Raw genomic sequence first — 26,753 nt, forward strand, 5'->3', positions numbered from 1 at the left:
ATGCTCTCATTGCCATTTGTTTCTTGCTAATGGATTTTGGAACCCAACCGGCTGGGCTATAAGTTTGCACATCCCTTAACGATCAAGCAAAATTGTTGAAATGCTGCCATGTGAAATGCCTAATGCCTGTGCTATTTCTTCAACCTGAATTCGTCTATCTGAGTATACCAGATCTCTGACTTTATGACACATTTCTTTGTCAGCGACATCCACTGGGACTCCAGACCTGGCTCCATCTTCTAAAGACTTTCAATCGCATTTAAACTCCCAAACCCAGAATTTAACTTGCGAATAAGATGGTGCAGAACACCCATACACATCAACTAACTCAGCATGTATGTCCTTGTACCAAATTACAGCACGGTATTCCACTTTTGATGAAAAGCTTGATTTTACATCACTAGCCATGTTTAACATTCAATATCTGACAAACAAATGACTGTGTGTAATCATATGCATGTGTAATTTTTGTAACCAGTTAAAGTACATGTATTGAAACAATATGTGAAAATTGTGGATGTCTCGGTTGATCAGAGATGTGTTAGGCTGGTTATTTATTGACTGACCCTCATATATAGTAAACCAGAGTAACTGTTGTATTCACAATAGTTTTTTGTTTTCACAGTAAAATCAGTATTACAATCCCTAGAATAATATTATGGTGTTCTCCTTCTTTTAATTCATTTTAAAGAATTCTCTCACAATCGGTACAGTTTATTCGGACAGAATAAAAAAATTTCTGATTTTCTTAACATTACAGCAGTCAATTCAATGCAATAACTGTCAGAAAGTTTTTAGAAAAAAGCATTTTATATGATCATGTCACATAATGTAATCAATTCAAACATAATATCAATTTTCTCAAATAATGATAGCACTGACTAAAATACTGCCACATTTGACAAACAAAAGCTACAGCACCTGGCGGGGAAAGGCTTGACTTTTTTACTTTTTCTTAAAGCAAACAAATAAACAGTTTAAACAAATCTGAAAGCCTTGTTATATCCAAGTTTAAATCAAATCTGTACATAACTTACAAAATTATGACAGTATATTGTAAATTTCAACAATTTGACCTTGAAGGTCAAGGTCATTTATGGATGAAGGTCAAGGTTAGTCTGGTCTACTATAAGGTCTTGTCCCAAGGGTTATTGTGGCCAAGTATGAAGACAATGCACCAAGAACTTAAAAAGATCAAGGTACAAGTTTGCGGACAGCAACGGCAATGGCTGTCATGACTGTTATAATACCTCTGGGTTTTTTTTTTTTTCAAAAAAAAGTCGAGCTAAAAATGATCAAAAATAGGTAAACTCTTACAGGCTAAAGAGGGCGTCAGAACAACTACCGAATTATTATGGTTATACCTAACAGAAGCCGATATTTACAGATTCATTTGGGGTAACCAATCCTTAAAATTAGACAAAAAACAGTGGTCTTACCTTGCTTGCCTCTTCTTTCCCACTTTGTAACCAGGCAACAACAGCAGTGAGGACATCGTCAGGAAGTTTGCGTATAATCTGTTGCTTATTGTCACACAGTTCTAATGCCAATTTTAAATCGTCTACAAGTTTTATGATACGTGCCTCAGTTACGTTACTACGATGTTTTAAAGTGTTCTCCGGAGTTGATGTTAAAGATGCAAACCCATTACTACCACTACTGCTGTCAAACTTTGTGCCTTAAAAACAAAATATATGAAAAATGAAAATATCAAAATGATTTTAAATATTTTGAATTATCAAGAAGGGAGAAGTTAATTACAGAGCTAGTGCAACCTTGACCATTGACCTTATAACCATTAAAAGAAGCAGTCTTTGTAACACAATCATTACGTTTTTCTTTTGTCCGCCCTTAGGTCAATAGGGAAAGCATAAGATTTGTAATTTATCCTTGGGCAAGGCAACATTTCTATGTGACATTGAGTGTAAAAGGTCATTTGCCTCTCACCAATGATTCAGAAATCGTGTGGGATTAGCTGGGAATCATGTTGAATAAGTCAGTCTGGATGAATTGGTAATTACCAGTTATAGATATCTGGGAAAGCTAGTTCCCTAGGTAGATGGACTGCCGAGAAGAAAATTGCTTTAAACTCAACATAAACTAGAACTGCTACTGTCATGGCGTGAATACCCCCTCATACCACTTTTACCTGGGGACCATATGCCGCTTTTCATGGAATAGCACTAACGTGTCACATTGAAGGTTCCATGATAACCGCCACAGAAACACATCTGCGGATGTTTCAAAATTCTAAATTTTACCAGTTCATGTTAAATGTTGAATTCTGCTTAAGCCAGTGCTAGGGGCGTGGACGGTAGTTTGCACTTGACAGTACCGTCCATGAGCATGCTCAATCAAACCTAGCCTACAACATTTTCAATTTTGGCATGTTGGGCTTTCTTTAGGGATTCTTTAGGGATTCTGCATGCTTCAAATGTGAAAATGTCAAAAACAATACACTGTAGACAGGCATTCTTAAGCATTTGAGCAGACAATGTTATTAAAATAAAAATCCCTGTGACCTTGACATTTGACACACTCACGTTCTAGTCATAAACAACCTCAATACCAAATATGAAAACTGTTGACCAAAGCATTCTTATGCAATTGAGCTGAAAAGCTTTTTTTAGTCAAGGCTCCTGTGACCTTGACCTTTGACCTAGTGACCTCAAAATCAATAGGGGTCACCTTATGGTAATGATCAACCTCCATGCCAAATATGAAGACTGTGGGTCAAAGGAATCTTAAGTTTATGGGCAGACAAGCTTTTTATCTTCAAGGTCCCTGTAACCTTAACCTTAGACCCAGTGACCTGAAAATCAATAGGGGTCATCTACTAATCATGACTAACCTCCATGCCAAATATGAAGACTGTGTGTCAAAGGAATCATAAGTTATTGGGCAGACAAGCTTTTTTTAGTCAAGGCCCCTGTGACCTTTGACATGGTGACCTCAAAATCAATATTGGTCATCTAATGGTCATGGCCAACCTCTATGCCAAATATGAAGACTGTGGGTCAAAAGAATCTTTAGTTATTGGGCTGACAAGCTTGTGTCAAGTTCCATGTGACCTTGACCTTTGACCTGGTGATCTCAAAATCAATAGGGATCATCTGCTAATCATGACCAATCTAAATACCAAATGTGAAGACTGTGTGTCAAAGGAATCTTATTAGTTATTGGGCCGACAAGGAAAAACCAACGGAAGCCCGACGGGGAGACAGACGGACGGCCGGAGGAACAAGCTGATTCCAGTATACCCCCTTACAACTTTGTTGTGCAGGGGTATAAAAACAAGTTTCCATTTTGCATCATTTCTTAATAGGCTGAATGGATTATGAATAATCCACATGAGGATTTGTTTCTTTATTTGTTTGGGTTTCTCTTCACACACCAACACAATATAGGTCATAATGGCGATGTTCCAGCTTTACTGGTGGAGAAAGACCTCAAGTGGCCTTCTGTACATTATTTCAGGCACAAACAGGCACCTGAATAGAACCATCGACATTCCGTAAGCTAGATAGATAGCTTTCTCACATGAAAGAATTCAAAGTCACTGTCCAGTTCGAACCCACATTGGTGAGGAGCAAACAGTTTGAAGTCAATGACTTTATCCACTCGGCCATGGACACCCCAATCCACCTGAGAAAAAGATTGGTGAAGTCTTTTGCTACAACAAGAAATCACACTTTAAAAAGACTAATGTTTCAAGACCATTTATTCAAAATGATATTATTACATCTTTTCAAACTAAAATTGTCTTTCTGCAAAATCATTTTTCTTTGTGGGGCAGTAATTATTGTGGTTTTCCTGGGAAGGTCAAACTTCAAATTGAAGATCAAACAAAACAAATTATTTCTTGGGATGATTCACAAATTTATAACCCACGGAAATTAAGCTGCAAAATTTCATTTCCACAAAAATCAAGTGAATTCACAATAATAAAGTATTTAATTGCTAAATTTCATAACTAATTTGAATAATTATAATTTGAAGTACAATATGTAATCACTACTGTTAATTTCTATGTTATTGAACATCAACGCACTGACACTGAGCAAAGTCTAAGGTTTTCAAGAAATCTTCTGAGTTTAAACTCAGAACTAAGATATTTGATCACAGAATGTGCATTGACCAATGAAATCTGAAATCTGAGACAGATCTAAAAACAGTTTTATAACCTCATGTAAATAGCCAAGCATTAAATTGGTTACAAATGTGGCAAATATGAACAAATTAGCTTTGATGTTATTCATTCAGTCAGGCTGTTACCTGGCTAAAATCACTTATGTGGCAAAAGAACTAGAAGAACAATGTGGTGGCCTGATAACTTAAATATTCATTTGAGCCGCGTCAAGACAAATCCAACATAATGGGTTTGCAACCAGAATGGATCCAGACCAGCCTGCGCATCCGCGCAGTCTGATCAGGATCCATGCTGTTCACTAACCAACCCTATTACAAGTAGAGAAACTGATAGTGAACAGCATGGATCCTGATGAGACTGTGTGGATGCGCAGGCTGGTCTGGATCCATGCTGGTCGCAAACACTCTATGTTGATTTTGTCGTGACTCGGCTCATTTGTCACTATACCTGTCATTATACAAAAGACTCTTATGTACCTGCAATAATTCCGTCCATCTGCTGTAAAGCAGCCGCCAAGATGTCACTTGCCTCCTGGCCGCTCACCTCCAGGTAGGAGGAGTTGTTGTTGTTATTTGAGCTCATTTTTCTTGCCAACAATTACATTACGAAAATATCAACACCTGAAAAAATAGTCATTTTTTAAATATCATACTTACACACAATCATTGAAATCCTTCAAAAATGTACATGCAAAAAACAATAATTTTCCCAAAAATTTGCTAATAAGGGCGCAAATCTCTTATCAGTAATGAGTCAACATAATTATATGTGAACTTTTTTCAATCTTCAAGATGGAGAATTTAGTTCCAAGAGAGGGAGATTTTTTAATTGACAATAGAGAAAGTAGGAAATTTTTTAAATGAAAAAAGAGGGAGATTTTTTTATTTTTTTAAAAACACAACCTATTCTAAGAAAAATATTTAAAAATTTGACAGGAGAAAGAGGGAGTCTCCAGCTCAAATTGGGAGAGTTCACATGTATGAGTCAATTGCTTGGAAAAATCTTATAAATTTTAAGCTGTCCTTTGACATGACATGATAACTTCTCAAATATAAACACAATCATTTGAAAGAAAAGTAATCAAGGGGAAACCAATTGCCTATTGGACATAATGACATATAAATTCTTCTTGAGTTTTTTGTTGTTTTTTTTTGTTCAATCTTTTTTCTTAGATCTCACACCCTATATAAGCAACCAATCAGCATTTTTTTACCCTACAAGTACAGTCTGAACAGAATGATCACAAGACATTTATCCCATAATTTGAAATACATTTATCCCATAATGTGAAATACATTTATCCCATAATGTGAAATACATTTATCCCATAATGTGAAATACATTTATCCCATAATGTGAAATACATTTATCCCATAATGTGAAATACATTTATCCCATAATGTGAAATACATTTATCCCATAATGTGAAATACATTTATCTCATAATGTGAAATACATTTATCTCATAATGTTATCCCATAATGTGAAATACATTTATCTCATAATGTGAAATACATTTACAGTACAGATAACGAGGAATATGCAAAATCCTCCGAGGATCGAGGAAAACACTCGCAACTCCGCAAGAGTATTTGTCCATAAAAACGAGTGACTCGGCGTGAGAAACGTGTGATGAGAGTGACTCCGAGACGAAAATGAAAGCGCGTGACTCCGAGAGAGAATTACCGCGTAACTCTGTGTCGGTGTCTAGCTGGTGTAAATAAATGCAAGTGCAATCTCATTTTATTTTTAATTTAATTCTTTAGATTACCATTCGAAAATAAAGATGATTTTTACGGTTGTTGTTTTCAATTTACCCTGAAACAATTGAAAGGTACATTTGATTAGAAAAAATCACTACCGTAAGCGTCATCAGTTCTCAAGTTTATTTTTATCCCGATTAATTAGGTCAGTAGCAATAACCACATGAACCCGAAATTCTATCAAGAACAAAAAACGATTTAAAAATCCATATAATAACGGCCCAACTTTTTTTTTATACTTCTTTAAGAAATTAATTAATTATATAAACTTCTTAATCTTAAATGTTTCTAAATGCATCAAATACCGATAACGTGCCGTTCTAATTTGTTTCAGGTGCCAAATATTGTGTTGTGTTTTCTTTTTTCAATGTGGAAAATGAGTTTCGATCTTCATAATATTTTAATCATTGATAACATGTGCACATCAAAAAAATTGACTTTCCCGACTTTTATAGTCTGATTTTATTGACCTGTCAATTATGAATACATTATAGCACTCATTTAAATATTCGATCCTACTTCGGTTTTGTCCGTTTATTTTACGAGAATTAATATGGAGTATATAGCTAACTTTTGGACAACTCCCACTAGCTTAATGTAGGTTCTCGTAACATCCGCAATAGCAAAGTCGGTTAAGTGATTACCTTATGTATGAAAGGTCCAAGGTTCGATCCCTTCTTTTGACATTTTTTTAGACGTCACTTATTTTTAGACTTATTTTTTCTTTATTTTTTAGTACATGTATATTATAATGAAAATGATCAAGCGCTTTCAGAATTTTCTACACAGATATGAAACAACTAAGAAACACTGACTTGTCACGTTTTGTATTGTATTTTACGGCACTGAAATGACATTTATTGATCTTAATCCGAATGAATTTTGAATATTAATTCTTCAACAATGTTATATACAAAAAGATAGAATTAACAAAAAAGTGCAAAACCTATTAAAACAGAGAGAACAAACTTAAAAAATGTTGAAAATAGTTATAAATTAGAAAAAAATGTCTGGACATACGCTGTCTCGATCTTACAACACGTAGGACATTTAGAAATTATATACCCATAGTTTACCCTATTGCGCTATAACGGTCAGTGTAACTAATGCATAGAAACTAGATTAATTTAATCATATCTTACTGCTTAAATTTCACGGAATTAACCGAACATTTATCGAATATTAATATATTCTGTGCATTGACCGTATAATCAGTATGGAATTGACAGGTTAATAAAATCAAACAATATATTGGTTTGTATAGTTTTAAAAATTGTCATGATGTGCATGTACGTTTCTTCATAATCCATTGTTTACATGTATTATAGTTACGTGTCAACCTGTCACATCCGCCGTTTTAATTAGAAGACACTTGATATATATATTTTTTTTGAGAATTAACATTAACTTAATCGTTTCTAAGCTGCATAAAAATTAGTAATATATTGTTGTAATTTTATTCCAAGAATATCTCCGAAAATCTGTTGGTCTCATTCTGTTATCAAAGTCATATGTAGATGTATGTTGATATTGGAATCAAAAGTAAATTGTCTTGTGATGATCATTAATAAATTAAGATTTTTGATTTTAATTTCAGGCATTATTGAGGAATTCAAGAGTTATAGAGGTGTTAACAAGTTGACAGAGGCCGTTCAACTTACCTAGCGCACTGCTCCCGTAATTCATTCACCTGTAATCAGCATTACAAAGATTGACAAAAAATAAAAACAGCAAAGAATAAAATGATTATTTTATTTGTCTTTTTGTTTTATTTGTTTATGGTTTGTACATCATCTATATCATGTCATTTTATAAAAATAAAAAACAGTTTTGACAAAGATTAAACTACTTCCGATTTCACGTACATGTACTGTTCATAGACGATAAAACAATATTTTTATAATAGCATATGAACATATTTGATCGTCACAGCAAGCGGGCATGCATTGTACATGTACGTATGTGGATTGAAAAAGACCGCCATGCCTTTAAAAAATCACTGCCAATCTCAATGTTCTTGTTTTATAATTCATGGGGTTTTATTTTTGAGACGACGCAGCGCCTGTTGTTTTCCCCCTGAAAACATCGGTAGAATTTCATAAATGAATTCCTTAATGTTGTCCTTTCTTGTGCTGCCAACATCGGTAGAATTGCCTAGCAGATCGAACTTCTTAACTCTGTTCTATGTTGTTCTGAAAGCAATAGTAAAATAAATTTAAACAATAATGTTAAAAGCAGGACTGTACATGCCGACATAGGGTGTCGCTGTTTTGGCTAGTGCATTGTATGGAATGATGTATTATATCTCATATTTCACGGATTTTTTATCAACCAACAATTAAAAGGAGACGTACATGTACTTCACATGGAAATCAGTTTGGTATCATTTATGTAACTGGTACAAATTTATCTAAAAGCCTGACTTAAAAGTATAAAATTACCTTTTTCAGAAGTTTACTTTCCAAGGCAGATGCATTTCACTGAAGAATACTTTGTAAACTGTCTTAAAGAAAATGTTGCTTTTTTTATTCAGTTCTGGTACAAAGTATAATTTCCCTTACGATAGTATGTCAATGGAATGAATCGACCTATTATTAAAGCACGTGGTTGTTTTGCCATGTATTTCATTTTTTTTTCTTCTTTTTTTGCTTACATAATAATTATAAATTTGTATAAACAATGCAAAAAAGAAGCTCATCTATATTTTCTTATTTTAGAATACTAAATTAAATAGGTTTTTGACACTGCGCGTTACGGGAATTGCGGGAAATCATCGGTTATTCTTTCCTTTAATTAATTAATGAATCAAGTGTGTCTACTTTCGTTTTCACTTGTGATACTTTACATCAACGAAGAATTTTCGACAACATTGTTATTTTGAATGAATAATACATGCGATGAAGGATTTTATTTTAGAGGTAGAGCATTATATTAATTAATAAACAAGATTGCATTTGTAAAAAATGCCATGCCACTGCATAAACACAACACTAAATAGTAATGTAGGAACACAATTTTTTTTGTTTCTATACAGATTGCCATAATGCATAGATCACTTACCTATCTGTTATTATCAGATTAGTACCTTCAGACAATAGGAATTTTAGTTTTTTACTTTATGACATAGTGACTGAAAATCAATGATCCCCAGGGGCGGGGCCAATTTTGACTCCAGGGCTTTAATTTGAATAATCTTGCTAGAGGTTTACTACACAATGTTTAATGCAAAACGTCTCACCTTTAGCCTTTGTCAATTCAAGAAGATGATTTTTTAAAGTTTTTACTATATACATGAAAGGAAAGCCTATGACCCCCGGGACGGGGCTATTTTTGACACTAGAGGCAAAATTTGAACAACTTTGGTAGACTACCTATAGATGATATCATATACCAAATATCAAAGCTCTAAGCCTTGTACCTTCAGACAATAAGACTTTTTAATTTTTAACTGTATGTACATAGTGAAAATCAATGACCCCCGGGGGTGGGGCCAATTTTGACCCCAGGGCTATAATTTGTACAATCTTGCTAGAGGTTCACTACACAATGTTTCATGCAAAATATCTAACCTCTAGCCTTTGTCAATTTAGAAGATGATTTTTTAAGTTTTTACTATATACATATACGGAAAACCTATGACCCCCGGGCGGGGCTAATTTTGACACTAGAGGCAAAATTTGAACAACTTTGGTAGACTACCTATAGATGATATCATATAACAAATATTAAAGCTCTAAGCCTTGTACCTTCAGACAATAAGATTTTTTTATTTTTTACTATATGTACATATTGAAAATCAATGACCCCCGGGGCGGGGCCAATTTTGACCCCAGGGCTATAATTTGTACAATCTTGCTAAAGGTTCACTATACAATGTTTCATGCAAAATATCTAGCCTTTGTGAATTTAGAGAAGATGATTTTTTAAGTTTTTACTATATACATATAAGAAAAACCTATGACCCCCGGGGTGGGGCTGACTTTGACACTAGAGGCAAAATTTGAACAACTTTGGTAGAGTACCTATAGATAATAACACATACCAAATATCAAACCTATAAGCCTGGTACCTGCAGACAAGAAGGTATTTTAAGTTTTTACTATATGTACATATAGTGAAAATCAAAGACCCCCGGGGCAGGGCCGATTTGGACCCCAGGGTTATAATTTGAACAATCTTGGTAGAGGTCTACCAGACAATGCCTTATGCAAAATATCTAAGCTCTAGGCCTTTTGGGTCTTTCAAGAAGATTTTTTAAAATTATTCTTATAATTCCTTTTGGTTGCCATGGCAACCAGATTTCTGCATGGAATGAAATTCTTTGAACAACTTTGGAAGCTCTTCACCCAAGGATCAATCCTGCCAAGTTTGGTTTAAATTGGACAAGTGGTTTTTCACAAGAAGATTTTTTAAGTTCACTATATAATCTATATAACACACACACACACACACAAACAAACACACACACAGGTGAATCGCTATATGCCACGACATCGCAGATGCTGCAGTGGCATAATAAATAAATAAAGCATACGTGTACCAATTAGTCTTATTTTCTCGGAGTCACTCTTTTTGACTCAGAGATTCACAGAGTCCCGCGGACAAAATTGTCACTCGTTTTTGTCTCGGAGTCACTCTTTTTCACCCGAGAAATTTATAATCCACTCGGAGTCATGCTTTTTGAGATTACTCGATACTCGCAGAAATTTGCATATTCCTCGATATCTGTACTGTATCCCATAATGTGAAATACATTTATCCCATAATGTGAAATACATTTATCCCATAATGTGAAATACATTATATTTTTTAAAGGCCCATTGTGCTTCAAAAATACTAGCATTTTTATTTTATTTTAAAAATTTTCATGTTTCGTATTTTGTTTCAATTTAAAAAAAAACAAATACTCATTTGCCATATAGAGGAAGATCTTTTGCTTCTTTTGTTCTGTTAGCAATTGGTATATTTATATTAGATTAATGTTTTGTATGAAAGTCAAAATTCTACATAAAATGTTTACATTTTTCTACCTTTCCATGACATTACTGCATGTTCTGCGTTACATTTGTCTGTTTCAAAACGTTAAACAAGAAACATTTTCTCAATCAAACAAGAGCCGCTTGAACCGGGTGATGCTCCCCGAATAGGTTTTGGACACAGGAAGGTTATGCCACAGACAAAGTTCAAAGTGTAAAAACAACCCAAATATTGTGCACAACACATTGTCTCAATATGGTGATCATTTTTGTGAAATAGTTATAAAATCCGACTTCAAATAACGAAGTAATGCGCCGGACATGATTTTGCTGCAAGGTCATGCTGTGACCTTGACCTTCAAGGTAGGGACCCAAATGTTGCATGCGGCATGACGATTCAATATGGTGATCATTTCTGTGAAATAGTTGTTAAATCCGACTTCCAGTAACAAAGTTATGGGCCGGACACGATTTTGCAGCAAGGTCATGCTGTGACCTTGACCTTCAAGGTAGCGACCCAAATGTTGCGCAACACAATGTCTCATTGTGGTGATCATTTCTGTGAAATAGTTGTAAAATCCGACTTCAAATAATGAAGTTATGTGCCGGACACGATTTTGCTGCAAGGTCATGCTGTGACCTTGACATTCAAGGTAGCGAGCCAAATGTGTCTCGCGACACGCCATTTTAATATGGTAATCATTTCAGTGAAATAGTTTAAAAATCTGACTTCAAATAAGGAAGTTATGGGCCGGACACAATTTTGCTGCAAGGTCATGCCGTGACCTTGACCTTCAAGGTAGCGACCCAGATGTTGCGCGCGACACATCGTCTCAATATGGTGATAATTTCTGTGAAATATTTTTAAAATCCGACTTCAAATAAGGTCATGCTGTGACCTTGACCTTCAAGGTAGCGACCCAAATGTTGCGCGCGACACGTCGTCACAATATGGTGAGCATTTCTGTGAAAAAGTTTTAAAATCCGACTTCAAATAACAAATTAATGGGCCGGACACGAATTTACTGCAAGGCCATGCTGTGACCTTGACCTTCAAGGTAGCGACCAAAATATTGCGGGCGACACATCGTCTCAATATGATGATCATTTCTGTGAAATATTTTTTAAATCCGACTTCAAATAATGAAGTAATGGACCAGACAGGATTTTGCTGCAAGGTCATGCTGTGACCTTGACCTTCAAGGAAGCAACCCAGATGTTGCACGCGCGACACATTGTCTCAATATGGTGATCATTTCTGTGAAATAGTTGCAAAATCCGACTTCTAATGACCGGACACGATTTTGCTGCAAGGTGATGCTGTGACCTTGACCTTCAAGGTAGCAACCCAAATGTTGGGCGCGACATGTCGTCTCAATATGGTGATTATTTCTGTGAAATAGTTTTAAAATCCGACTTCAAATAACAAAGTAATGGGCCGGACACGATTTTGCTGCAAGGTCATGCTGTGACCTTGACCTTCAAGGTAGAGACCGAAATGTTGCGCGCGACACATCGTCTCAATATGGTGATCATTTCGGTGAAATATTTTTAAAATCCGACTTCAAATAATGAAATTATGGACCGGACACGATTTTGCTGCAAGGTCATGCTGTGACCTTGACCTTCAAGGAAGCGACCCAGATGTTACGCGGGACAACTTCAAATAATGAAATTATGGACCGGACACGATTTTGCTGCAAGGTCATGCCTTGACCTTGACCTTCAAGGAAGCGACCCAGATGTCGTGCGCGACACGTTGTCTCAATATGGTGATCATTTCTGTGAAATATTTTAAAAATCCGACTTTAAATAATGAAGTTATGGACCGGAAATGATTTTGCTGTAAGGTGATGCTGTGACCTTGACATTCAAGGTAGCGACCCAAATGTTTTGCGCCACACATTGTCTCAATATGGTGATCATTTCTGTGAAATAGTTGCAAAATTCGACTTCAAATAACAAAGTTATCGGCTGGACAGGATTTCGCTGCAAGGTCATGCTGTGACCTTGACCTTCATGGTAGCGACCCGAATGTTGCAAGTGACACGTCGTCTCAATATGGTGATCATTTCTGTGAAATAGTTTTAAATCCGACTTCAAATAACAAAGTTATGGGCTGGACACGAATTCGGGACGTACATACGGACAGACGGACTGACTGAAGGACTGACAACCCGACGACTATATGCTCCCCTGAAATTTTCGGGGAGCATAAAAAATATTATTAAAGCAGCATGCCTGCAGATTCATGTAATGAGGAAATCAAAGGGAAGCAACTTAAACATTACAAACAGCACTCACAACCCATGCAAATTACCAAAATGAGGTCAAAATATTCAAAAATAGCCTTTACTGCATTAGTAACGCATTAGAAGTACGATGATAAATATTAAAAAATTCTACCGTTATTCGCACATTACATGTAAATTATTGTATAAATCTTAAATCTGTTTACTTTTCATAAAATGTAAGTACATTGTACATGAAAATATTTCTCAGGTTTGATTTTATTGAAATATTTTATCTTATTTGGAGGCATGCAGCTTTAAACACATGTTTGATTAAAAATTAATATGTATTTCATAAGCAAAATGTGCCTTTAAACAAATGAGCCACGTCATGACAAAACCAACATAGTGGGTTTGCGACCAGCATGGATCCAGACCAGCCTGCGCATCCACGCAATCTGATCAGGATCCATGCTGTTTGCTATCAGTTTCTCTACTTGTAAAAGGGTTTTTAAGCGAACAGCATGGATCCTGATCAGACTGCGCAGATTAGCAGGCTGGTCTGATCCATGCTGGTTGCAAACGCATTACATTGGTTTTGTCGTGACGCGGCTCAAATGATTAGCATTCACAAAGAGCAATTAACAGTGATAATATATAACATATCTCACAGTCAAAACTCAAATGTAAAATATCAAGGTTTAGCATACATTTTTTACAATGAAAGATGTACTAGTACTAAAAGTATAAAAAGATTTCAAATATAAATTACTTGCAAAGAAATATAAATAATTTGAAGTCTCTCCTCTTACACAATTATAAAACTATATCACACATAATAATAATTTATAAATGAAGTGAATTTATAGTTTACAACAAGGCTTTATCTTTTAACATTATAAAACAAGAGGGCCATGATGGCCCTGAGGTCGCTCACCTGTATATAGCCCCCCCCCCCCCTGGGCCAATTTTACCCAAGGGCTTTTATTAGTTTATTTGAACAGACTTGGTAGACACCCATAAGAAGATGTTTCATGCTAAACATCTAAGTTCTAGCTCATTGGGTTTTTTAAGAGAAGATTTTTTAAGTTTTTACGATACACATATAGTTAAAAACAATGACACCCCTGGGGCAGGGCCAGTTTTGTCCCCCGGGCTTTTATTTGAACAAACTTTGTAGATATTTACTTAAAGATGTTTCATGCTTAATATCTAAACTCTAGCTATTTGGGTTTTCTCAAAGAAGATTTTTAAGTTTTTGCTATACACATATAAAGAAAATCAATGACCCCCGGGCGGGGCCAGTTTTGACCCCAGGGCTTTTATTTGAACATACTTGGTAGACACCCATTAGAACATGTTTCATGCTAAATATCTTAGCTCTAGCTCTTTGGGTTCTTTAAAAGAAGATTTTTTAAGTTTTTAATATATGCATATAGGGAAAATCAATGACCCCCTGGGGCGGGGTCAATTTTGACCCCAGGGCTTTTATTTGAACAAAATTGGTAGACATTCACTAGAAGATGTTTCATGCCAAATATCTTAGCTCTAGCTCTTACGGTTCTTTAAAAGAAGACTTTTTAAGTTTTTACTATATGCATATAGGAAAAATAAATGACCCCCGGGACGGGGCCAATTTTGACCCCAGGGCTTTTATTTGAACAAACTTGGTAGACACTCACTAGAAGATGTTTCATGCCAAATATCTTAGCTCTAGCTTTTTGGGTTCTTTAAAAGAAGATTTTTTAAGTTTTTACTATATGCATAGAGGGAAAATCTATGACCCCCTAGGGCAGGGCCAATTTTGACCTCAGGGCTTTTTTTTTAACAAACTTGGTAGACACTCATTAGAAGATGTTTCATGCTAAATATCTTAGCTCTAGCTATTTGGGTTCTTTAAAAGAAGATTTTTTAAGTTTTTACTATATGCATATAGGGAAAATCAATGACCCCCTGGGGCGGGGCCAATTTTGACCCCAGGGCTTTTATTTGAACAAACTTTGTAGACATTCACTAGAAGATGTTTCATGCCAAATATCTAAGCTCTAGCTCTTACAGTTCTTTAAAAGAAGATTTTTTAAGTTTTTACTATATGCATATAGGAAAAATAAATGACCCCCCGGGGCGGGGTCAATTTTGACCCCAGGGCTTTTATTTGAACAAACTTGGTAGACACTCACTAGAAGATGTTTCATGCCAAATATCTTAGCTCTAGCTCTTACAGTTCTTTAAAAGAAGATTTTTTAAGTTTTTACTATATGCATATAGGGAAAATCAATGACCCCCTGGGGCGGGGCCAATTTGGACCCCAGGGCTTTTATTTGAACAAACTTGGTAGACACTCATTAGAAGATGTTTCATGCCAAATATCTAAGCTCTAGCTCTTAGGGTTGTTTAAAAGAAGATATTTAAAGATTTTTCTTTCGGTTGCCATGGCAACCAGAGTTCTGCATGGAATTAAATTCTTTGAACAATTTTTAAAGGTGACCACCAAAGGAACATTCCTGTGAAGTTTGGATGAAATTTGCTCAGTGGTTTATGAGGAGATGTCATTTAAAGCAAAAGTTTACGGACGGACGCCGGACGGACGGACGGACGACGGACGGACGCCGGACGAAAAGCAATCACAAAAGCTCACCCTGTCACTTTGTGACAGGTGAGCTAAAAAACAACCCAGAGGAAAATAAAAAGCAGAAAAATTGGTTGAAAAATAAGAAGAATTTAGACATAAGGCAGGTGCACCTAGATACATGGTCTACTTGACTTGACGCACAGATCAGTGGTTGTGATAACAGAGTTGTTTTTATTGGAATCACTTGTAAACAGACATGCTGAGTTCCATCCAATCTCATGTTAAAATGTTAAAAGATACAAGGTTTTTTTTAGATATTTATGTAGCCGATAAGATACTGATATTTTTCTGTTAAAGACAGAACAGGATATCCAGGGAAACTAGAAAAATCAGCAATGGGGAAAAAGAAAAACATTGTCGATATTTGTATGGAAATATTGTTGGTCATTAATTTAAAAAAGATTTTCTATATGGAATGAATTTAATCCTTTTGCTACCTTCAAGTCAGTCTTTTGCATTGAGTACCATCTACTTGCCAACAAGAAACAGCTAAGACCGGCTTTTCATAGAAAGCCAAAAGTGTATCCTAAGTCCAAGGTCATAAGACCAACTTTAGGACTTATAATCTTACGTCTGTCATGGTTCCAATAAACATTAGTATCTTTTAAGTTAAACACATTAGACTTCAATTAAATTTGCTCTCCTAAGAAAACACAATCCAGCAATATGTTAATGTTCATCTACATTGCTATTAGCCATTAGAATCAGTTAAAAGATAGGTTCACAAGTCAGGACATTTCCTTTGAAACACACAATTGTCTCAGGTTCGAAATTTAGGACAGGAATACAACAATATATCCATTCTTGGAATATAAAAGTGATGCATGTTATTAATTTTTTCATTGTATTTTTATCATTTTTTTAACTGGGGTGTGATGGGTAGGTGGAAGGAGGTGGGGGCTTGATGGGAGGTGGAAGGAGGGGGCTGATGGGAAGGTGGAAGTGTGGGGTGATGGGGAAGATGGAAGGTGGGGTGGTGATGAGAAGATTGAAGGTGGGTGATTATGGGGAAAGGGAAGGGGGGATGGGGGAAGGGAAGGGGGGTTAATGGGGAAAGGTAAGGGGGGGGTAATGGGGAAAGGGAAGGGGGTGATGGGGAAAGTGAAGAACACTTAAAATCACTTTGTCTTAAAGATTGTTCCATAAATGTTATATTTTGCATAATTATATAAAATGAAAAATAATCATCCACATGTCAAAGTAAATGACTGTTATTCCTAGAAAAAGACTATAATAATTATACAATTTACACAGGCAATACAATCATAAGTCTTTTATTATACTATCCTTATATACGAAATATTTCAATATTGGTTAAGAAAACCATGTTGACATGACACACATTTTGCTGTGCTTTTTATCCTTTACCTTTTAAAATTGAATGTTGTCTGTACAGAGCCTGGCCTGGGCTGTATACGACATGGTGGCTGATTTGGTACGCTGTTATGCATCTAGTTGGCACTATCGACAACACGACAAAGCACCAAATGGCGCGTTGTCGGACTTTCATCTAATGTCGCTTACTATGCACGCTAAATGGTGCATTGTCGTGAGGGTGTTGTCGGGATGTCAAATTGTCGCTCGGTTCAAATGGAAGGATTGGTTTATAAGCCAAGTGACATCACGCCAACAAGCCGCACAACAAAGTGCCATTTGGAGTGCTTCTCTAGAGTGTGCCATTTGGCGCTTTGACATATTGTCGCTAGCAACAGGATGACTAGATAAAAGTCCGACAACGCGCACAAAAGTGTACCAAATTAGCCACCATAGTACATGTATACACATCTAGGCAATCTTAGACCTTGCTCTATACAGTTGGCTGCCTCAATATTGAAATAAACGCTGCCATTGAATATCGCAAAATCAATAAATATCATCGCTGTTCAACAATCAATACAATATTGATTCAGAATGTAGAATATTGATATAATTTAAAACCCATTTCTGCATGTTTGGTGAAAATATCTCTCTATCTCTGTTTTTCATAGGGAAAAAAAGATTATAGAGAGAGAAAGGGGAAAAAACCAACACTTTTTTCTTTTATTTGAACACTGGAATATATTTTCAGAGGTCTGTTAGATAAGAAACCAAGAAAAATAGTTTATTTTGGTCTGATGTTTGTAAGTAATAAAACATGCTTGTGTACAACACAAAGATGACAGTATATTAATACACATTTTCAAAAAGTTTCCACTAAACATTAGCTAATGAATACGATATATCGTTGATTTTTGGCTTTTGATAAATGGATACAAAATCTTCCATCAATGGCAGCCCTTATTGAAATCTCTTAAACTTTTAATGGACTGTTTCAAATTCAAAGTTTGGCGAATAGATTACAAAAATACAGCTGGATACGGGACAAAAAGAATAAAAATATTAGTTGAACAAACGCATATTATATTTGAACTCATATCAATCAAAATTTAAGAGGAAAAGAATCAAAATAATTGTTGAATAAAAGCATGTAATAATTTACCACATATAAAAGTCCAGAATACATCACATTAAGACAGAGGTGAAGTTTACAATGTTTTGTAAATGCTTCATTTGAATATTTTGTATAGGTTAGAGTGCATATTGGGTGTTCTTCGTAAATAAGAAAGCTAAAAAGGAGCGGAGCTTGCGAAGCGACTGTAGCTTTCTTATTTACGAAGAACATCCAATATGCACTCTAACCGGCTTAGTGCTCCGCCCATTTTTTTCCGCCCAACACACTGCGTGACGTCACACGATAGCCTAAATGTGTATAACCATATTTGGAAGAGGTAGCGGTACACATTTTCGGGTCACGTGTTTTGCATAGCTTATTCCCGCATTCTGTCTAGGTAAATCAGACAATATCACGGTGCATATCCATATCGGTACCCTCTTTGCGAAATATTCTCAAACGGTACCCTCTTTGAACATACACAGGTCATTCTCTGCTAAAAACAAACCAGCGATGGATAACAATGCAGTAAAAATTCATTGTAATAAGGAAAGGAGGTATGACACGTAGAAAAGATGTATACCACGGAACACTAGAATGTTTTATTTATGTGCTGATTTGTCATGTGCCCGATTTACATGTACTGCAACTTCACAATAAGCTACAAAAAGTCAACATGTCTTGCCTCGCCCGTCACCTTGACATATTTTTCGGGCTGAAATGAACCTGTAGCTTCATTATATATGCAGCATACATATATATTTATTATGTTCATAATACATATCATCTTCGGACAAATGGCAGTATATTGTCAAAAATAAATGTAAAATTAATAAAAACACCCTACTTTCGGTTTTGCAGCGGCACGGGCTGTAATATTTACATAAAAAGTAAGAAATATTACATACATACTTTGTTGGAATAAGTGAACTCTTTATTTGGAAATTATAAAATGATACTGGTTCCGTAAGTAATAAAACATTTTAACTGTTATTTTGCCTGTTTTCATTTCAATGAACCTCTTTTTTTTAATTCTATGCCATAGTGACGATATACATGTGCGTGTACGGAAAAAACATGATGCATAAATATTGATTAGTAGGAGTAAACTTCAAGATCTCTGCACATGCGTATATTTCACTTTAGCGCTCTTCGAAACTTAGCTCCGCCCAATTGCGTTTTATAATATGAAATGTCCAGTTTATATAAAATCTGTTTTATTAAGAATTGAAACATGAAAATTTGAAAAATCCTCGTCGTTGATTGGCTTAAAAAAATTGGCGAGCACTAAATGTTGTTTGGTCACTTTGAAGAAAAAAAATTGCATATAATTAAATGAACAGGTGTTTACCCAACAAAACTAACTATTAATGATTCCTTTCAATAATTAATAAAAGAAACTCACCACATAACACATTGGAAAGGGCCTTATCAAATAATTTAAGATACAAAATTGGGCCTCATCTAAATAACAAGAGGGCCAAGATGGCCCTAGATCGCTCACCTGACCCATCAAACTCATCCGAACAATTACCTAGACAAGCATCCTGACCAAGTTTCATGACAGGTGAGTCAAAAATGTGACAACTAGAGGTTTACAAGGATTTTCAAGTGAGCAGTGTAACCTAGTTTTTCACCCCAGGTGACCCATATTCAACTTGACCTGGAAATCATCATAACAAACTTTCAGACCAATTTCCAGGATATTTGGATCAAAACAGTAGCCACTAGAGTGTTAACAAGATTTTTCTATTTTTTAGCGTCTGTGACCTAGTTTTTCCTCCGAGATGACCCATGTTCAATCTCATCTGAGAAATTACCTGGACAAGCATCCTGACTAAGTTTGATGACAATTGAGTCAAAAATGTGACCACTAGAGTGTTAACCAAGTTTTTCCATATTTGGGCAGTGTGACCTAGTTTTTGAACCTAGGTAACCCATTTTCATACTTACCTAGAAATCATCAAAAAAATTTCAGACCAATTTCCAGGATATTTTGATCAAACCAGAAGCCACTAGAGAGTTATAAGATTTTTCTATTATTAGCGTCTGTCACCCAGTTTTTCATCTGAGATAACCCATGTTCGAACTCATCCCAGCAATTACCTAGATAAGCATCCTGACAAAGTTTGATGATGATTGAGGCAAAAATGTGACCTCTAGAGTGTTAACGAACAAATGTGGACTGATGACGGACATTCAATGATCCTAAAAGCTATATTACACAGATTTTCGATATTAAATGATCTAAAACTCTTTACAAATATTAAAAGCTACAATAAACAATATATATTATGATATATAGACATTGATAACTTCTTGTTTTATCTACGCATACCTTATCACACAGGACGCATTTCTGATATTTTAAGGGGCAAAAAACCCACAACCTTTTCATGTGAGATATCTTATCATTTGGCAAATCTGTACATAACAAGCCAATTCCGAGAAGAAAAAAAAATACATGAATTTCTCATGCATAGCTTATAATCAGATAAAAATTACAGGTGATAAATTTCTATTTTGTTATCCCCAAAACTGATGCAAGGATAAACATAAGGGTAATGGCAATACTTTAAAATAACTGCAATAATTTTTAGAGTAATGGCAACATTTTTAGTATTAAATGGCAATATTTTTAGAATAATGTTAATATTTTTAGACTAAAGACAATATTTTTAGAGTAATGGCAATATTTTAAGAGTTATGGCAATATTTCAAAGTAATGGCAATATTTTTTGAGAAATTGCAAAGTTTAAGGGTAATGGCAACATTTTTAGAGAAATGGCAATATTTTTAAAGTAATGGCAATATTTTTAGAGAAATGGCAATATTTTTAAAGTAATGGCAATATTTTTAGAGAAATGGCAATATTTTTCAAAGTTAATGCTGTATAGTTCAAAGTAATGGCTCCACAGTTCAAAGCAATGTCTCCACTGAGTTCAGGAGTTACTGACTCCACAGTTCAGAGTTAAAGAGTAAAGCTCATGTCAGTTATGGCTCCACTGAGTTCCTAGCAATGTCAGGAGTTCAGGACATTTTGGCTGAGTTCAGGAGTTACTGACTCCACAGTTCAGAGTTAAAGAATAAAGCTCAGTAATGGCATGAGTTTATAATGGCTCCACAGAGTTCCAAGTTATGGCTTATCTCTTTTTAGCTAACAAACCACACAAATGTTACAATCTAGCACATGTCAATTATTGCTCATAAACTTAATTTACAATGATTGAGAATGTTTTGGTAAACTTGTATCTGGTACAAATTATTTACACATTATTGGTAGTTTAACATCCACTTATTTCATTAACAAAGCTACATTTAGTAACAAGACAGAAGTTGACAAAAACCAGTCGCATACTAAGAATGAATAATTAATCGTCTCCCCCCTTACAGTAATAAAACTAGCTTTGAAATATCTATCTTTATACGGAATTGTGAATCAGCATGGTGATACAGGACTTAATTTAATGGAACTGTCCTAGGTTAACAACTAAACAACACACAACATGACTACATAACTAAAGACAGATAAATTTAAACAGTATCTTGAGGCATCAATACTTAAATGATAAAATGACATGGACAACTTTGAATCCAGCACCCGTTTACTAATATAAAATGAGCTCTGACATGACAAAACCAACAAAGCGACCAGCATGGATCCAGACCAGCCTGCACATCCGCGCAGTCTGATCAGGATCCATGCTGTTCGCTTACAAACCGAAAACTGAAAAAGTAGAGAAACTGATAGCTAACAGCGTGGATCCTTATCAGACTGTGCAGATGCGCAGGCTGGTCTGGACGCATGCTCAGGTCGCAAACCCATTATGTTGTTTTTGTCATGGCGCGGCTCAAATATAATATTATATTTCATATAGTAAACGGTTGCTGGTTGATGATCAAGGGGTGATTATTTTATGATAATTTGACCATGATTGGCATGGCAAGTGTGCCATATGCCTCTGCATAACCTTTCCATTTCGCACCAATCCATCATTATGTATGAAGTCTGATTTAGCTCTATTGGGTGGCTGCTCAATTTCAATATTATAATACAAAACACCCCTTAAACCATTAATGGAACATTCCAAATCCAAAGCTTGGTATGTCCATTATAGAAATTCAGTGGGATGAGGGTCAAACACATTTTTTCCTTATTTCTATATATAGAAACAACAATACAGCAATAATTTTTGACCATCTGCATTGAAATTAGAACACATATAAAATAATTATCATAGATAAGAAAATAAAAATTTTACCAGTCATAATAAAAATCCATCGTTTAAAAAATCGAACACTATTAAAATACCAAATATTTTTCTATCATTATGAATGAATGTTGCACTCTTCTGATTATCTTAACTAACACAATCAAATATATATATCTATCTACATACATTATGACAGGTAAATATGTATTTAATAAACTTGTGAAATATCTATTTAGATTAAGTGTACAGGTCGGTTTAGATACCGGGATATGGGCCGGCTATACTCATATAGTGAAGTTGGTATTTTTATTATTTTTATCATCATACACAGAAGCTGGCGACATGGGTTAATCATAACGCACCAAATGACCTTTTCTTGTTGTTTGTTTTAAAATAAGTTTTGGCATCTAATCGATCAATCTCTTTAATAATTATAAAAACAAGATGGCTTATTATCAATCAATCAATTAAAAATCAATCAGTCCTAATTAAATGTCATTTGAAATGCCAGAAGGAAAAAAATTACAATCATATAATTATATATTTGAGTATTCAGTCACATCAACATTGGTTAAAGCTGCACGCCTCCAGATTCATTTACAATGCTAATTTTTATGAAAAGTTTGAAAATGTATCTAAGAAGTAAAATATTGTGAAGTGAACAAAGAAAACTAGAACTGTGTCCAAAGGACATGGATGCCCCCACTGACAACATTTATATGATATATAGTGAAAAAATTAACAAAATGCCATAATTCTGTCGCAGCAAAAATTCATTCCTTTACTACCATCTACACATTAAGGTTGTTCATCTCTGGAAGTTAAAGCAAAATCTGCCATCCAGTTTAAGAGGAGTTGCGTTCACAAAATTTCTATATGGTATATAGTGAAAAAATCAACAAAGGGCCATAATTCTATTAAATTTGGTCGCAGCAAAAATTCCTTTCTTTCCTACCATCTTCACATTAAGGTTGTTCATCCCTGGAAGATTAAGCAAAATCTGCCATCCGGTTTAAGAGGAGTTGCGTTCACAAAATTTCTATATGGTATACAGTGAAAAAAATCAACAAAGGGCCATAAATCTGTTAAATTTGGTTGCAGCAAAACTTCCCTCCTTTACTACCATCTATACATTAAGGTTGTTCATCCCTAGAAGTTTAAGCAAAATCTGCCATCCGGTTTAAGAGAAGTTGCGTTCACAAAATTTCTATATGGTATATAGTGAAAAAAATCAACAAAGGGCCATAAATCTGTTAAATTTGGTTGCAGCAAAACTTCCCTCCTTTACTACCATATACACATTAAGGTTGTTCATCCCTGGAAGTTTAAGCATAATCTGCCTTCCGGTTTAAGAGGAGTTGCGTTCACAAAATTTCTACTTAGTATATAGTGAAAAATATAAACGAAGGGCCATAATTCTGTTAAATTTGGTTGCAGCAAAAATTCCTTCCTTTACTACCATCTACACATTAAGGTTGTTCATCCTTAAAAGTTTAAGCAAAATCTGCTATCCGGTTTAAGAGGAGTTGCGTTCACAAAATTTCTACATAGTATATAGTGAAAAAATCAACAAAGGGCCATAATTCTGTTAAATTTGGTCGCAGTGAAAATTCCTTCCTTTACTACCATCTACATGTTTAAGGTTGTTCATCCCTGAAAGTTTAAGCAAAATCTGCCATCCGGTTTAAGAGGAGTTGCGTTCACAAGATTTCGGGACGTACAGACAGACGTACGGACGGACAGACGTACTGACGGACGGACAAGTGCAACGCTATATGCTCCCACTCTGTGGGGGCATAATAATTTTCACATTGCAAACAGCACTTATAACCGATGTAACTTACCAAAATGAGGTAAAAGTAAGCAAAACAAGAGCCATGTCAACATGGCCATCCCCCGCCGAATGTGTTTGCTCATTGGAAGAATGTATATGTAGAAGAACAGAATAATTCTATTTTAAGAGGTCTTTTGGTAATGAAAACTGATGGCTATAGTGATTACAGATTTGAAACCTATGTGAATACTGATGGCTGAAAATAACATAGGGCAATAACTGAAAAATAATGCAGGGTAGGTTATCATTCTTGTGTGCTGCATCCCTCCTCAGTAAAATCTATCCACCTATGAAGTTTCAAGTTGATACCTCAAATACTTTTTGAGAAAAAAATTGAATTGAAAAATTAAGTATGAAAAATAACAAAGGGCAATAACTCAAAAATTATGAAAGGTAGAGTTATCATTCATGTGCACTGCACACCTCCTGAGTGAGATCTATGCACCTATGAAGTTTCATGTTAATATCTCATAGGCTTTTGGAGTTATGCTCTGGACAAAAATCAATTTTGAAAAATAACAAAGGGCAATAACTCAAAAATCATGCAAGGTAGAGTTATCATTCTTGTGCACTGCACTCCTCCTCAATGAGGTCTATCCACCTATGAAGTTTCAAGTTGATAACTCAAATACTTTTAGAGATATGCTCCGGACAAAAATGTCGGACGGAAGGACGGACAGACGGAAGGTCGGACGGACGGACGGACGGAGACTATTTCTATATCCTCCGCCAAAAATTTTCGACGGGGGATAAAAAGCCTTTAGCGCATTAGTAAACACAGTACAATATAGTGAAAAATACTGTGAAATCAGCCATAAAGTGCGCATAACATAAAAATTATTACTTTTATCTTGAATCTTTTTACTTTTCTTAAAATCTCAACACTTTTTTCTCAAAACTGATTTTCTTTTGGTTCATCTGGAAGCATGCAGCTTTAATATCAAAGGCCACTTTTCAGCTTTTAATGGTGGAAAGGACCATAGGTGGTGGCATCACAGAGTAGCTAACTTGTCAGACTAGTAGTTTAAGGATTGCTGGCTGCTCAGGTTCAAACCCTGACAAGCCGTTGTTTTTTATTTAGAGCAAGAAAAACACACTCATTACTTTGGACTGGTTGATTCATGGGACAGACTGTGTCTTTAAGTTAATAGCTGTCTACACAATGGAACTGTAACAAATTCTACATAAAGAAAAAATACCACAGGAGCATTTATTTATGGGACAAGTGAGCACCCAAGAAGAACCACCAACCTAAGTAATACCAAGTCAACAAGTTGCGTAACTTCCTCACATGATAGAATTCAAAGTACCTGGCAGAGGCATGTGACATCTATATCCAAATAAATTCATTTCATTATATCACATAATATATTAATATAAGAATTTTTTTTCTTAGTAACTATATATGTACAAATCAATTTTTCAAATCTGTAAATTACTGAATGCAATCAATCAATCAATCAATCAATCAAATTAACAAAAAGATCATTCTAAACCTTAATTGATCGGCTGACATCATTCATTCTGAATCCTTTTTGGTCGAGTTTTAAGTCGCACCAAAATAGTAGAGGTCATATGGTTTACTACTTGAGGAGACCTCAAGTGCCCCTCAGCGCATTCTTTAAAGCTCAAAGGGGCCACCTGTGTGTAACCACCGTAAGCTATGTTGATAACTTCCTGACATGAAAGAATTAAGGCCGTCGAGGGATTTCAACACACAGCGGTGAGTGCCAAGTGGTTTGAAGTAAGCAACGTTAACCACTAGGCTATGGACGCCCCTACTACATAGTTTAGAAAGAAAATAATGTACAGTCATAACTTTACTAATACTGAGCATAAGATACAAAAGGTTTTTGCAAATTTTATATTGTCTGTAAAGTCGCTTCTCATTGGATAATCACAATGTTTATGTAGTTTTATATACATGGCGCTTAGATTTATGAAGAAATCTCATTTGTTTTTTCAAAAAAGAAAGTTTGCTGTATTATAGATTTATTATAAAAATTGTTACTTGGGTTATTTGACTGTATTGTATTGGTTGTTTGCAAAATAACCCTCGTATAGTGGATTATATTTCCAAACAAACATTTAAATAGAGCCATATAAACTGTCAAAAATCGTATAACTAATAAATTATAATATATCACCAAGGTAACTTTATATATGAAAACACAATGTATATATACTACCTTACAACAGTGTTGAGATTTCTGATATAAATGTATATCCTCTTTTATCAAACTATATTAATATCCATAAAAATATATCTGAAAACTTTTTATATAATCCAAACAGTCAAGTGCTCCTTCTTACTATTTTTTTATTCACTCCAGTGTTAAGTCACCAGTAAATCAAAATCTATCGCAGCCTATCATTTTTTTCATGGTATCAGGATGAATATAAAAAAAACACATCTATCATATTTTAGAATCAAACAGAGCAAAACCTGTACCACCTGGGATAGAGTAAGTACAGCACAGAAACAATAAAAAGAGATCTTAACAGACATGGAGCAATTTAAT

The 26,753-nt window shown here is 35.1% G+C and overlaps 1 protein-coding gene and 1 long non-coding RNA gene across 4 annotated transcripts in view; one reads left to right on the plus strand and one right to left on the minus strand.

The window, feature by feature from the left end:
* Window positions 1-1,407: 1,407 nt before the first annotated feature.
* The window catches only part of LOC132727482 (liprin-beta-1-like), a 31,076-nt gene continuing 5,730 nt past the window's right edge, over window positions 1,408-26,753 (minus strand). For 2 of the 3 annotated variants that reach the window (XM_060713007.1, XM_060713009.1), the window contains exons 2-3: window positions 4,627-4,770; window positions 1,408-1,678 (exon numbers count right to left, since the gene is read on the minus strand). In XM_060713007.1, coding sequence (XP_060568990.1) covers window positions 1,416-1,678; window positions 4,627-4,732 — 369 coding nt within the window. In that variant the 5' untranslated portion in view covers window positions 4,733-4,770 and the 3' untranslated portion in view covers window positions 1,408-1,415. Of the gene's footprint in view, window positions 1,679-4,626; window positions 4,771-26,420; window positions 26,570-26,753 lie in introns of those variants that run through there. The other variant, XM_060713008.1, reaches the window with a different exon arrangement.
* LOC132727480 (uncharacterized) lies at window positions 23,805-24,200 on the plus strand. The gene is made up of 2 exons (XR_009625360.1): window positions 23,805-23,871; window positions 24,040-24,200. It is a non-coding gene; the product is annotated as an uncharacterized LOC132727480 (long non-coding RNA).

Source organism: Ruditapes philippinarum, unplaced genomic scaffold, assembly GCF_026571515.1.
Source record: "Ruditapes philippinarum isolate M1 unplaced genomic scaffold, ASM2657151v2 ctg7760_1_1_1_1, whole genome shotgun sequence".
NCBI lineage: Eukaryota > Metazoa > Mollusca > Bivalvia > Venerida > Veneridae > Ruditapes > Ruditapes philippinarum.